The sequence below is a fragment of the Haliaeetus leucocephalus genome, unplaced genomic scaffold (assembly GCF_000737465.1).
Source record: "Haliaeetus leucocephalus isolate CR32 unplaced genomic scaffold, Haliaeetus_leucocephalus-4.0 Scaffold162, whole genome shotgun sequence".
Taxonomy (NCBI): domain Eukaryota; kingdom Metazoa; phylum Chordata; class Aves; order Accipitriformes; family Accipitridae; genus Haliaeetus; species Haliaeetus leucocephalus.
In genome coordinates this window covers 4133314-4147227 of record NW_010972598.1, presented here as the reverse complement: position 1 = coordinate 4147227, position 13914 = coordinate 4133314, and the positions used below count along the sequence as shown (strand labels likewise).

General features: G+C 35.5%; 1 protein-coding gene across 1 annotated transcript in view; it reads left to right on the top strand.

The window, feature by feature from the left end:
* RYR2 (ryanodine receptor 2 (cardiac)) overlaps positions 1 to 13914 on the top strand; it is a 342788-nt gene that overhangs the window by 56778 nt on the left and 272096 nt on the right. The window contains exons 6-8 of the mRNA XM_010562945.1: positions 6295 to 6369; positions 7119 to 7197; positions 8322 to 8434. Of these exons, the coding sequence (XP_010561247.1) occupies positions 6295 to 6369; positions 7119 to 7197; positions 8322 to 8434 (267 nt within the window). The remainder of the gene's footprint in view (positions 1 to 6294; positions 6370 to 7118; positions 7198 to 8321; positions 8435 to 13914) is intronic.

The window sequence follows — 13914 nt, the reverse complement described above, 5'->3', positions numbered from 1 at the left end:
TTCTCATACTTAACCCAAAACATAGCATTATACCAGCTACTAGGAAGCTACTATCCCAGCTGAAACCAGGACACACATCCTTTCAGTACTTTTCATTCTATCTTGCAGATCAGAAGCTCTAAAGTATTATATATAAACAAAGCACATGTTCCTCATTGTGCACTCACAGTTTTCTTTCTAAAGAATCAGTTCAGGTTAAATACTTGTATTAGCCTGCTGGTTTAAAAACTTTCATCAACCTCTTGCAAAAGGCATTGACGCCAGCCAGCAGCCTTACATCTCTGATCTTGACACCCAGTAGTTTCTGACTGGGAGCAGCATAGTCCAGGGCCTAAATATTCTTTTACTCAGAATGTGTGGTAGTTGATTATTTTCAAGCCAATACTTGTGATCAGACCCACATTTCCTATCTGATTTCTCTTCTAATGGATCAAAACCACAATTTCAGAATGTAATGACTGCTTCTGAATGGGAAATTTGACAGCCCCAATGTGAGTCCCAGGGAAGGGACTTTGAGAAGGTTCCATCACTGGAGGAACACATACTTTGTTTATATATAATTCTTTAGGGCGTCCATCACTGGTAGGTGCAATTTCCTGCTTGGTTTATTTTTGTGGTGGTTATGTTTTTAATTTGAAAGGGTTCAAAGCAGGTAACTGTAGGGTATTCTGTGTTTAATTATATACTTCTGCTTATACATTTGAACTAAATGTCTAGATTTAGAGATAGGATTTTTTTTCCCTCATTCTGTAGTTTTCTCATAGTATAAATGTTAGAAATAAACTATGGAACTTCATGAAACTTAGAACACACTCATCATGGAGAAAATAATGCTTTCGTATTTATATTTGCACATGGTTTTGTAGTAGTATAGGGGTCCTCTGTTTGACATGCTGTTTTCTCCAGCATCTATTTTAAGTGTAAGATGGCCATCACTAGTAGAAACAATTAGCTTTTCCCGTATTTTGTTTAAATACGAAAGTGGACAATATTGTTGTTTTAAATGCCAAGTTGGTGTGTTTTGAAATCACTGTTCCATTATTACATGTTGCAGTTTTAAGCTGCTGTTAGCATTTTAAGTCTGTGACAACACTAAATCCAGTAACCATTGATTTCCCAGTTGGCTTTGGCAATAAAGTGTTAACTTAGGCTTTGCTTCAGAGGCTTTCCTCCATCTTAATGAAGTGTAAGTACTCAGTGCTTTAAAGGACATTGTTTTACTGCACTGTACGTGTGAAATAGCCATTAAAAGTCATACTTGAAATTTTTTACATTATCTTGCAGTATTTGCCTTGGAAAGTATTTGTGAAGAAAAACAGGGAGCACCTTGCTTCTTTTACTGTACAGCTGCTCTCACGTGTTAAACATTTAGAGTGCCATGTCGTATTATTTAGAAACCCATTCAGAGCAATATTGAGTGGTCCTAAGTTCCATATTTGGGCTGATGTTTCCTACGGCTGGGTCTGGGGCACAGAGGAAATACCAGGCTAAACATCTGGTTGCAATTAGGTCTTAATTTACCATTACTGTAAATTAGATGGATTGCATTTTTGAAGGATTTACTACTGATGTCTTCTAGCTTAGTGTTTACTTGATTTTTTTTATTTTTAAGTCCATCAAAACTGTACTTACTTACAATCTGGTCTTTGTACTGTCATTTTCCCTACAGCGTGTGCCACTAATTCCATTCTGCTCTTATGGTTTCATCATGGAATGAGGCAGGAAAACCCATTACATTGTTCTTAATAACTCCCTGTGTTATCTTGTATGATTTTCTAGAGAGCGTGCTTCAGTTCCTGTGTTCTTATGACACATTCAGTATTTTTAAATTGCTTTCATGGGTGACTAGAGTTGTCTGAATAGCCACATGCTAAATGCAATTGCTGTCAGGCTTTCTCAAGCATTAGATTTTGTATAATGACAGTGTTACAAAAGCTTTGTCTGTACACACACAAAACACTGAAATAACTATCCTGTGTAAGTACATGTTTTCACATGTTTGTCTTTCTCTGGTATTTCCCTGAAGCTCATAGCTTTTTCCCTTTTCATAAATTTGGAGATTGTGTAGACCTGTCAGCAAAGGAATGTCAGCATTTTCTTACAGTAGAGTACTCACTGGTCTAAGAAATATTTTCTCTAGTAGAAATAAGGCTGTTCTCTTGAAAAGAAGGGAAAGGTAATGGCTATTTGACTCCAGATCTCCTTGGATGCCACAGGGCTATTCACTAGCCTCTAAAAATTCTCATCTTAAGTCAGGTTCCCAGAAGCAAAAATGGCTCCAAACCACTTGTTCAATGTCACCATGATAAATTTCCTGCAGCTTCTCATGTACAGCCACAAGTGTACCAATGCAGCCATGGGCACAACTGGTGCAAGTGCTACTGTGTGAATTAACATCAGTGAAATACCTATTTTAATCTGTCAGGTGATTGCATGTCTGTACATATGACACTTGTGTATATACAAAATTGTACAGATATAAAAGGTCTGTTGAGTCATGTATAACGTATCTTACTGCAGGATTGATATTCCCAGTAAAATATATAATTTTTTGTTCAATCTAATTATAAATATTTCATGTTATGCTGCTTCTATCATATGCATATTTTACTAGATAGTTTGTAGGTTGTAATTTTTAAGTTCTTTTTGGCATTTAAATCCTATTTCTATTAAGAAAACAAGGAAAATAAGTATTTCCCAATTTTAACTTATTTTCATTCTGTATTTTTGTTTCAAGATAACAGTCTTTACATCAAATTAAGCAGCTCAGATCTTAGTAGTCTATTCTCATTGCCTGGTCTAACAATGCATTGAACTTGAAAGCTGTTTATATATTTTGAATGCTAATTTCTTCAGCTCTAATTGTTGTTGTTGTATTCTAAATTGCCTTTGCTTTGGCAATGGCTTTTGGGTAATGAGAAGACTCCAAATTAATCTTGTATTCCAGCTGCAGAAATATTAGACTAGAGGTGGGCAGTTTATATGAAGTTTTCACAAGCAGTGTGAATTTGCCCTGTATGCTTTCAATCTCAATTTATTGTCCGTAGTGTTTACCAGTTCTGAAGGCTTTTCAAGTCTTATTCTAAATCCCAGATTCTTGGAGGATAAAATGAGGACAAGAGTTTTGCGTTCATATAATTGATACTCCTGAATGGCATAGTTTGTAGAACTTAATGGATAAATTCTTCTTTGAACACAAATGTATTTTTCTCCTGCTTGGTTTTATTCAAGGAAAGTATTGTCCACCTTAGAAATTAATCTGAAAAATGGAAATTAAAAACATAAAGCAAATAAGACTCATTATAAATAATGTGGTGGTTAGAAACTTGCTTGCATTATAATGCCATTCATATGTTTGTGAAAAAATCTGTGGGCATTACAGATTGAATTAGTCAGGGTTGTGGCTTCCAAGAAGTCTTACTTGCAGTGTCTTCTGAAATATTATTTTTTGACTATTACTAGAAACTTGGTGAAACTTCAGTGGCACACCTCATCTTGGAATGTTGCATCTTTGCCATAGAAGTCCAATTGTTAACTTTCAAATTAATTTTATTTTAATTTTTTTTTTAACATGTGGCAAATTTACAGTTCTCTGCAACATTCCAGGTAGGAATGGATTATTTTGAAAATCAAAGACTCTTTCAGTAGACAATCATGGCCCAACAGCTACTTCCTATGCAGTTTCTCGCATAAAGATAAATGCTGAGTATTTAGTTGTGAAATGAGCCTTTAAAATAGGAAATGAACTTATAGGTATGTACATATCCTGCAAGTCAGGCTCCAAAATGGAAGGCAGTTTCATAGTACCAGCTTTCTCTTCCAGCCTTTCCTGTATTTTTCTGTTTCATCTTTTCACTTTCCCTCCATGTAGATGGCTTGATTATAATTACCTCTCAGAAACCTCTAAGTGGAAAATGCTTGAAATGTTTTTTGCAACTCTTTGTTTTCTGTCTAAGAAACAGAAACAGCAAACTAGCTTGCATTTTTGTAATGGGGAAAATTTGGTTCAAAAGAATTACTTTAATCCTGTTGGGAAAAATGATCTAAAAAACCACTCCCCATTTTTCACAGACATGACTGAAATTTTTTTGAGCAAACTTTTCTCCTCTCCAGCTACAAATGGGCATTTAACAAAATAGGTGCTAGACAGACAAATATATATGGCCAAAACAAGGGCGAACTAACATAGCTGTGATTTTGTTAATCACACTATTCCTCTCACCTTTTGTACAACAGGCAACCAAATCTGTATGTTAGGTATCAAGTTTGTGGCTAGTAACACAGAATAATTTTGATAAAAATATCAGTGAAATTTCAAACTTTTGTCTATATTAGTGACTTTGTTTGTTGGGTACCTATGCCTGGTGTTTATAAAGCTTCTGGTAAAATCTGAAATGTTGGTAAGGCAGTATGTTCACAGCAGTTTTTCTCATCTTCCCCAGTGTGATGAGCAGCAGACATTCAGCATTCATCTTTGGCACAATGGGCCTGACATTATCAAATGTCTCGTTCTTTCCTTGTGCCTTTGGAAAAAGCGATGGTAGTAATGGTAGTTCAAAGCTAAATCTTCATGTCTTACTGTCAAGACTGTGTCTGTGACAAAGACCATGACTTTTATTCTTTCCTAATAAAAAATCATGTCATTCAGTCTCCCAGAGAGGTTATTGAATATGCCTCCCTGCATTTTGACTGCTACGCAGTTTATTGAAGGTCAAAATATACCTTTTGTCCATCAAGATGCTCTCTTCTCAATAAACATAAAAGCCAGAAATTCCTGGCGGTTTCTTAAAAGTGCTAAAATGATTATGTTTTTGAAGTGCTTGCTTTTTCACCACCTATTCCTCTTTTTTTTTTTTTCCTTTGACCAAGTAACTCAAAGATCAACAAATATTATACTAATGGATAAAAGATAAGGAAGGACAACCAGTAAAGGAGGAGGAGAAATAATTGTATGTTGCCACCATAGCCATTCAGTTAAATTGATCTTCAGCACTGAAATGAAGCTGCCAGGGAGATAACATAGTATGATTATTTCCAATTTACTCTGTAATGAATCTGATGCTCCAGTCAAACAGAAGGTCAGTCTACTGTGGTAAAAGAAAGGGTATAAATGCTGTATATAAGACATTAAATTAGGAGTCCTATATGACAGACTAATGCTGCTTATGGAGTTGTCACATTTATAGACTCAAAAATGTGTATTTATCGATACTGCTTGAAGAGTGTGATGTGCATAATGTTACGCAAGATGTTCTGTTGGAGGAAGAGAGGCATATGGACTTATGCTTTTGACAGTGTCTTGTCTGACAGTCTTTGCTCCTGACCAATGTCAGTCAGCTGCATCTCAGTCTAAGGAATTCATAAATCTTTATCAGAAGTTGAAAGGTTGCTCATGCTTTAATAAGATTTATTTATTCTTTCATGAGTGTTTAAACTGATTATAGATAAATAGAAACCATAATGAAAATATTGCAAAAAAATGGTTGCAGTTTCTTGGGATAAAAGTGAATTTTATTACTTTGATTTTCTTTCACTCAAGTTTTATGCTGCATTTCTGAATAGGAATGTTTACTCGGGCGTGATTTCAGAACCCCAAATCCTGCTGAGTTAGCGTCAATGTCTTTGAGCACTTACCTGGCCTAGCAGATAAAGAATTCTGTCTGATAGTATTTAAACACTGTGAGGCAAGCAGTCTGGAGGTTGATGATCTTCAATGTGGTTCATATATCATTAATACTTTCTGGTATAACAGGGGCAATACTCCAGAAGCTCTCTCTGTATACCTTCTGTATAGAAAAGTATATCATGTGGGGGAAAATGGGTGAATATGGAGAGATTTAACAATACATAAGGGTGTAGAGGGTAGTGTGACATGCATCAAAGCTGCTCTTCACTAGAGGCTGCCTGCTTTCATCACACGCAAGAAGGATTCAAGCTTCTAGAATATATTTTACACCAAAAAGGTGACGGTAAAAAGTACACCATTTTCCCTCATCAGTGAATTGCACACTTCTAATAGAAAAAGTCAGTAGCTTCTAGATTCACCTGTCCAAATTCTACCTTAGATCTGTCCTAAGGACTTAAAAGGTCAATATATTAGAGGCAATCAAAACTAGAGAACACATTCATAAAACTACCTTCTTGAACTAATCCCTGAATAACACTTCATCAGGAAATTGACTCCTGTGTCCCAGATTGTCCAGAGATTGATGAGAATTTCTTTTTTTTTTTTCTTTCTCAAAAGGCCCCATTTTATTACAACATACCAGTATATCACTTCTCTTTATCTTTCAGTCTGCACAAGGTGGCGGTCATCGAACGCTACTCTATGGGCATGCAATCTTGCTGCGCCATTCCTACAGCGGCATGGTATGTAGCAGAAGTTGATAGCAGCAATGATTTCTTTTTTGTATGAAAGTTATGTTTGAAAGTGTCCAGACTATTACCATTTACTGATATCTGGAGAATTATTCATATCAAAGAGCATTTTACCTGTGGTTAATGGAAAACTTTGGGAAGGGTAGATACTTGAAAATACGAAACTAAGCTGGTTGTATCTGTGTAAGTGCTAAAACTAAGTCTGGCTCCATAGTGACGAGTTCTCTGTTTGTCAGTCTGTTTTGAATTGGTGATTTCTCATTTCTTTTCCCTTGCATATTGCATAAGCTGCGACTGAATCCACAGCTGGCATCTGGCTGGCAACCTGAACACATGTTGGAGACTGAGTGGAAAAGGAAATTCCTTCTTGCACATATTTTGGACAGAAGCCTTACTCTTCAATTCTGTGATGAGTTATACGGGTTCCAAACTCCTTAACTACCAGTGAGACTTCATGGGGCTGAGATTCGATGCAACCAGCTCCTTTGTTTCCACTTTCAGTATTCCCGTCTCAGTGGAAAGATAACTTGGATAGACTGGGAGCTTATTTTAGAACATATATCTTTGTCAAGTCTCCTTGAGTGCCATTCACTTTATCAGGCATATATGTTCTTGATAGTAACGAGAGGGGATAATTTAAGAACAGTTAATCCTATGTTAGTAGGTTGATGGCTTTTTATATTTCACTGGATTATCAGATGTGAGCAGAACTAGTAATGCATGCTCTTTTCTTTTGATAGTATCTATGCTGCCTCTCTACATCTCGATCTTCAATGGATAAGCTGGCATTTGATGTAGGATTGCAAGAGGACACAACAGGTAAACACTAGTTTAAAAGACTATGTAATAAGAAGACTTTCAGTCTAAAAACCTGAATAGAGACCTATAAACACATATAAATCATGTAAAAATTAGGACTATTTAAGGACTAAAGAAACAAAGCAATATTTCTGTGTTGTACACATTTAATATCTTATCTTTACATTTTCTAATAGATTATGTAATTTCTATGAGATGTAAACATGCCTATTGATATTGAAATACGAATCTGTAATACTGAATAAAAGTAAAGGAATATTCCCAAGTTGTTACTCCTGTAGAAGCCTTCTGCTGGAAATTTTTTAAACTTGTATTACCTTAAATAAAGATTCTATTAAAGTTCTAGAACTGCTGGTGACTGGGATTTATTTGTATTTTTAAGACTGATAGAGCTTCTTACAATGCCATCAGTTTGTTGTAATTGTTTCATTAGAAATAATAAATTTGCTTGTCTTTTAAAGCCTTGCTCTAGTTAAGAGTAATAACGCTAATAACAGCAACAATTGAACAGTTCCAAGATCAAAGAGATTTTTTCTGAAAAGCACGCTTTTTGCTCAAAAAGTGTATCTGAAAGCAATGTTTATCATGGAAACAGAATTTGTGACTTTAATACTTACAAATATTCTGGGGAATTAGAGACACTAACAGCCAGTAGAAGTGGAAGAACATAATTGAATTCAGATTGATGAGATCTTTCAAATATTAAGCGATATTGTAGATGCTTATTTTTATTGCCCTTAGTGATGGGTTGCCCCACTTCTTTCTCCTAATTCTCAGTGGAATATTCTTCGATGTTTTTCCCAGAACCTGGAATGAAGGTGATTGGGAAAAAGCAGCCTGGACCAGGTTGCCTAGCGAACACAGAGAGCCGCCTCCTTACTCAGCTCTGGAATCACTGTTCCAGAGGTCTTGCTGTCTTCTGCCTATATGTATTATTTCCAAATGAGTTTCTGACAAGGTGGTGCAGGAATGATAGTAGTTATTGAAAACACATGGACACGTGGCTTACCCAACTGAAAACTGGGTCAGAACTTTGGGACTGAGATAAATGTGAAAGTAATGGCAATAATGTTGGGCGTTTTCTTTCTAATTTCTTTCTGTGCTGTTACTCATTAATGATATAGGTGAGGCATGCTGGTGGACCATCCATCCTGCTTCCAAGCAACGATCAGAAGGAGAAAAAGTGCGTGTTGGAGATGATCTTATTTTAGTCAGTGTTTCTTCAGAAAGATATTTGGTAAGTTCTATGAGTATATCTGTACAGTGCTTCCTCTACAGAAAAAAACTGTTAATAAAAGGCTTATACTAAAGCCTGGTTTACATTTCCATCTCCACAGAAGTATAGCTTAAGGTGTTTAAACTGGTATTTTATACCGTTTTGCAAACCAAGACAATGAAGCTCTGGAAAGTGTGACATTGATATGTGACTAATCTAATTTGTGTTCATTTCAATAATGGAATATGAGTTGAAAAATTTACTAATTAAAAAAAAAAAAGAAAATACAGAAAAAAGAAATCTATCCACATTGCATAATTGAGGTGTTTAGAGTCCCTGTCAATGTTCAGAGGTTAACAGCACTATCATACATGAATTAAAACTTTATACCAAAATTTTAGAACGTTTAACTTAGGTACCTAGCATTTTGTGGGCTTTAAAAGGTCCATATTTTCTTAGGATTCAGTGTACTATATACAGCTACTGACATATCATAATGAAATATAATTAAAATACTTAATAATTCAATATAATTGAAATATTTTAAAACTTTCTGTGGGAGCTGCTTCTTATCACTGGTTTAAATAACTTTGTTTCTCATCAAAGTATCTCCCATTTGTTCTGTAATGAAACACTTCAACACTTTAAGATGAATTTCTTTTTGTATTCTTGGTGTTGCAAGCACCTGAACTACTCTATCTGGAAAAAAAACCCAGATGAAAATAAGAAGAAAATCAATCTGCTGGAAGGAAGCTTCCGTAAAATCAGCCCCAGTGATTCAGTAAATGTAGCTAAAACTAAAAGAGGGATCTTTAAAGAGGAAGTATTTTTAGCTTTGTCAAGAGGACTATCTCAAATATGCATATAACGTTAAAGTTTATTCTGTATTATTCACTTGGGGTTTTTTATGCTGTGAAACATTATTTCTGAGGTTTTTACAGTGTTTAGAAAAAGTGTTTTTTCTTTTTGATAAAATTGAAAATGTTCTCCCTTCTTTTGGAAACATAGAAAAATGAGAATATAATTGTAACTTCTAATTAGGAGCTCAGTAACTCATTCAATGAGTTATTTTTTGTAAGTAGACATTCTGACAACTTTCCAATCATCTTTACATTTTAAAATTATTTTTAATAATTACTTTTATGAGAACTGTAATTAGACTGACTGGAAAAGCAACTTATTGTGGACAAAATTAATGAGAAATCTAATTCATGAAAAGGTTTTATTTAAAGACATTGAATTTCTCTGAAATTCATTGAATTGCAGAATTGGGTTGCTGAAGTTAAATTTTGCTCCAGATTGTGTCTCTGTAGGTATATGCCTGAACTCATACTTTCTGCCCTTTAATTAGTAAATCGGCTCAGCCTTTTATATTATTTAGTGTTTGTGCCTCAACTGTTGATTCTCAAGGCTGTCATATGTACTTTTATACAGCAAGCGACATGATGCTTACTGCAGAGACTGATTTTCCTCAACAAGTGGTGTTAATGCGTATACTGCTTCTTCCATACAAAATATCAATATACTAAAAATAAATTATATTTTCAGTGTAGAGAGAAATGACCCAAATCTATGTTCTTGATATTTTAATCTCTGTATGATATCTTAAAATGGTTTAGAGCTAGATTTGAATGAATAGTTGTTAAACTTATTTCAGTGATACAGCTCTGGTTTGATAGTAAGGAGGAACAAGGATTCAGCAAAATAATTTTGCTCTTACATGCACTCACCCCCACATTTTTATGAACAGATGTTTTTCCAGACTAAATTAAGAGCTGGTGAACTACGTAGCTTCACAATAATAAAAATATTTGTGGTTTTGCTACCTGCTTGGTAGTTATATTAGCACTGTAAATAAAGCAGTGATACTTTTATGAAAATTCAAACAGTTGATAAAGACTGAATTAGCCAGTTGCCATTGAGTGAATATTTTTCATGAAAGCTGTCTCTCCATCTTAAACTGTCTTAATCAATTAGGCTGTCTACAAAATAACTTCAAAGGATGTAACTTTGAAAATAAGCACAGTATTTTCATTTTGAGTGCAGTGTCATGCTATAGCTCCAATTTTCTACAACACTTAAAGGAATGTAGCAACTGGTAGCTTTTACAATAGTTAGGACTGTGGAGAGATGAAGTTATTTTTATGAATCCACTTGGATAGTGAGACCAAATTGGCTCTATTGAATCCAGTCGAGGAACGCTTTTTCTAAGGGTGAGGAGTTGCTCAGATGGATCCCTTGACAGAGAATGATGTTCAGGAGGATGCTGAGGGTTAGGTTTATGTACATTGTGTACTTAACAGTTAAAACCTTAGGAAAAGGTAAGTTTTCTGTCAAATGTTCTATGTCAGTACACTGTTAGGAGTAGGGTTGGAATGTCACCTTTTTATCTTGTACTATTGCTCTATGTTTTCAAGTAACTTGCTAATTCTCTCCAAATTAAGACAAATAGGTTAACAATCTTGGGGCAGATGTGCATGTAAAAATAACAGATGAATACAGTTCATTCACAGGGCATGGCTTTTTCAAAATGTAGTCAGATCTTAGTTTAATTTGTATAATACAAGGGGAGAGCAGAACTATGTCAGCTTCATGAGTTAGTCTTGCAGTTGTCTGAGTGCAGCTTAATTACTTAATTTTTTCTTTTCCCATTGACTTTGTGACTTTATGATCTCAATGTAGTCAGTAGATTAGTGTTTAGACCTAACTTGGTTGGCAACCAGGATTAAGTATTAAGAAAATGTCAGGACTTCCCTGTAGTTCCCCTTCCCCACTTTCCATCACAAAAAGATATTTGGAACAATTGACTTTATTTTTTTTGCCCTGAAGAGTCATCTTCTTAATTGCAGTGACCAAGTGCTAAGCTGATAGGAAGATTAGTGTTAAAGTAGTAAGCTAAAGGTCCAGAGATGTATTTTGGCTGTCTGTTGACTCACAGCAATGTCCCTGGGCAAGTCATTCAGTTGCTCTGACTCATTATCCCTACCTATACAATAGGATTTTGGATGCTTATTTTTCTGTGTAGAATTTCTGAGGAAAAGCACTTACATAAGTGCTTGTGGCATTACACAACGTGTGAGCTGTGCTATTGCCAGATCCTTCAGAGAGGAAACTTGGCTCTGCTGAACTTTGTTAGCATAGAGCAAAAAGATGTTCTGCTATAAATATTGCCACCATTTAACTTCAAGCCAGAGATGCTCTTTCCTTTCTTGAGGCAGTGCAGCCCAATGAACAGATGTTATATTTCCAGCATGTTTCTCCATCTTATACATAATAGTACGTACCCCTGCACTGACGTTTGCCTATGCCTCTTGTTAATTATATACCATGATTGCTTTCAAAATTGCCAGTTTTTGATAGTTTAGAATTTCAATTAATTGTAATTTCTTTCAAATTCATGAAGCCCCTGGATAATTTAGTCTTTTAAACATAATTCAAGACAAATTCCTTAGACATGGAAATGAAGATAAAAATGAAAATTAGTATCAATGAGGTCAGTGTTATTCTGGCTAAGAAGTCAGAAAAGAGGAAAAAAACTTCAACTTTGAATCTACAATGCACAGATTTCAGTATAATGGAACAATTTCTGCACTGTGATATATATGTAGCTACTGAGTTGCTGTCCCTACTGTAATGCTGATCTGCAGCTGCATTATGCAATCTGTGAACAAGCCTTGAGGTTTATTTCTTTGACTTAAATGACCTTTTTTTTCTTTTATTTTCTTTTTTTTTTTTATTTTGAATACTGGAAACTAGTATGAAACTAATTGGAAACTCTCCTTTGACGTATAAGCTTTTCCTTGAAGATTTTTATCATGGTTAACTGCTGACAGAGTTCCTTTTCAAAAGTATTATCATCCAAATTAGATCAAATTATTTGAAAGGTGGAGCTGTTATCTGTCATTTGTCCTGGACAGGACAGGTTCCTGAGTATTGGAAAGGCACTCCCTCTGCATCCTCTTGCGTCAAATACGTTGTTTATTTTCAGCTCTTAGTTTTAATTCTTATTTATTATCAGATACTTGGGACAGCTTCTAAATATCTGTAGCATTTGTTGGTGCAATAGTATTAGGGAACACAGCAGTGTGTATTTTTTTATTATTATTATTTTGTTTTATTTTTAAAATTTTATTCTCCCCCTTCATTTTTTTTTTTGTAAGAATATGAAACTCAGTATTGGACTTTGCTTTCTTTTGTGTAAGTTCACAATTCCATCATTTATTTTTTGTTGAAAAATAGTAAAAAAGAGGGTTTTCTTAAAAATAATTTGAATCTGCATAAACAAACCTGAAATTAGTGGAACCAAAGTAATGTTGAGGTGCTGTTACACTGATAATAATGCAGTTCCCACAGAGTCTTTATACAATTTGAAATGTATAAAGGCTGGTAGATCTTCCTGATAATTAAGGTTGTCAAGCTGCTCTGCCTTATAAAATCCTGCTTCCAAGTGCTTATAATCAGGTGCTTGTAATGTAAAAAATTACTTATTAGAAATAGTAACATCAATTTCTGTTTTTTGGGGTTTGGTGTTTTTTTTTTTTAATCAGTCTGAGAGAATTTTTTGTAGTTCATCCAGAAGAGGTCAGATGTCACTGAGCTTGAAGACAGGGAAGAAACAAAAATTTACATCATTAAGAAAATTCATCTCGTTTTCTTGAAAATGTTGAGCATCCCACGCTTTATAGCAAACACAGGAAATTAGGAGTGGTTTTGATATCATAGGTGTACTTTTTGCTAACTTAAAAAAAAAAGAAAAGGAAAAAAGCTAATAAGCCTGTCCTTGCTTAAACTTAGTAAAGAAACATTCTCCTGAAATACTGCAGCTTGGTCATGCCCAGGGATCTTTTTTTAAATTTTCTTTTAGTAGCTAAAAGTCTGATGATTTTGTTTATTTTGCATAAGCTAGACTTTGTGTATCTCCTGTGTGTTAATGAACTGTTCAAACTCCCTCTACGGTGAATAATTAAATACACCCCAACCCTGGTGGGACCAGATATTGCTTGTAATGGGTGGCTCAAGGTGGAGATGAAGTAGGCACTGTACTGACAGCTGAGAACTCAGTGTTTTATGTGCTGCCGGTGATCTGCTGTCATTTAAGGTGTGTGGAGGAGGAAGCCGTGAGAAAGCAGAAGGAACAAAAGGCAGGTGATGTAGCAGGGACAGGAGCCTGGGACCGAAGTGGGAAGGAGGGAAGTTGAGTGGGACTTGATGACTGGCTGGTTGGCAGCTGAAGGCAGGCAGCAAGGGACTAACAAAGCATCTGGGACAAAAAGCTGGTGACGAGGGAGGAGTGGGCACCTGCTGGTTAAAGTTGTGTTAGAAATCTGGGGCAGAAAACCTGTGCCCTTTTGGCAGGGGGAGCTGATAGAAGAACCAGTGGAGTGGGACTGGGAATGAAGGATGAGAAGAGAGATCTGTAGAGAAGGAGTGGGCTGGCTGGGGAGAACCACAGATCCAGAGAGAGGAAAGTCTAGGGCCAAGGAATGAGAAGAGAATTGAGG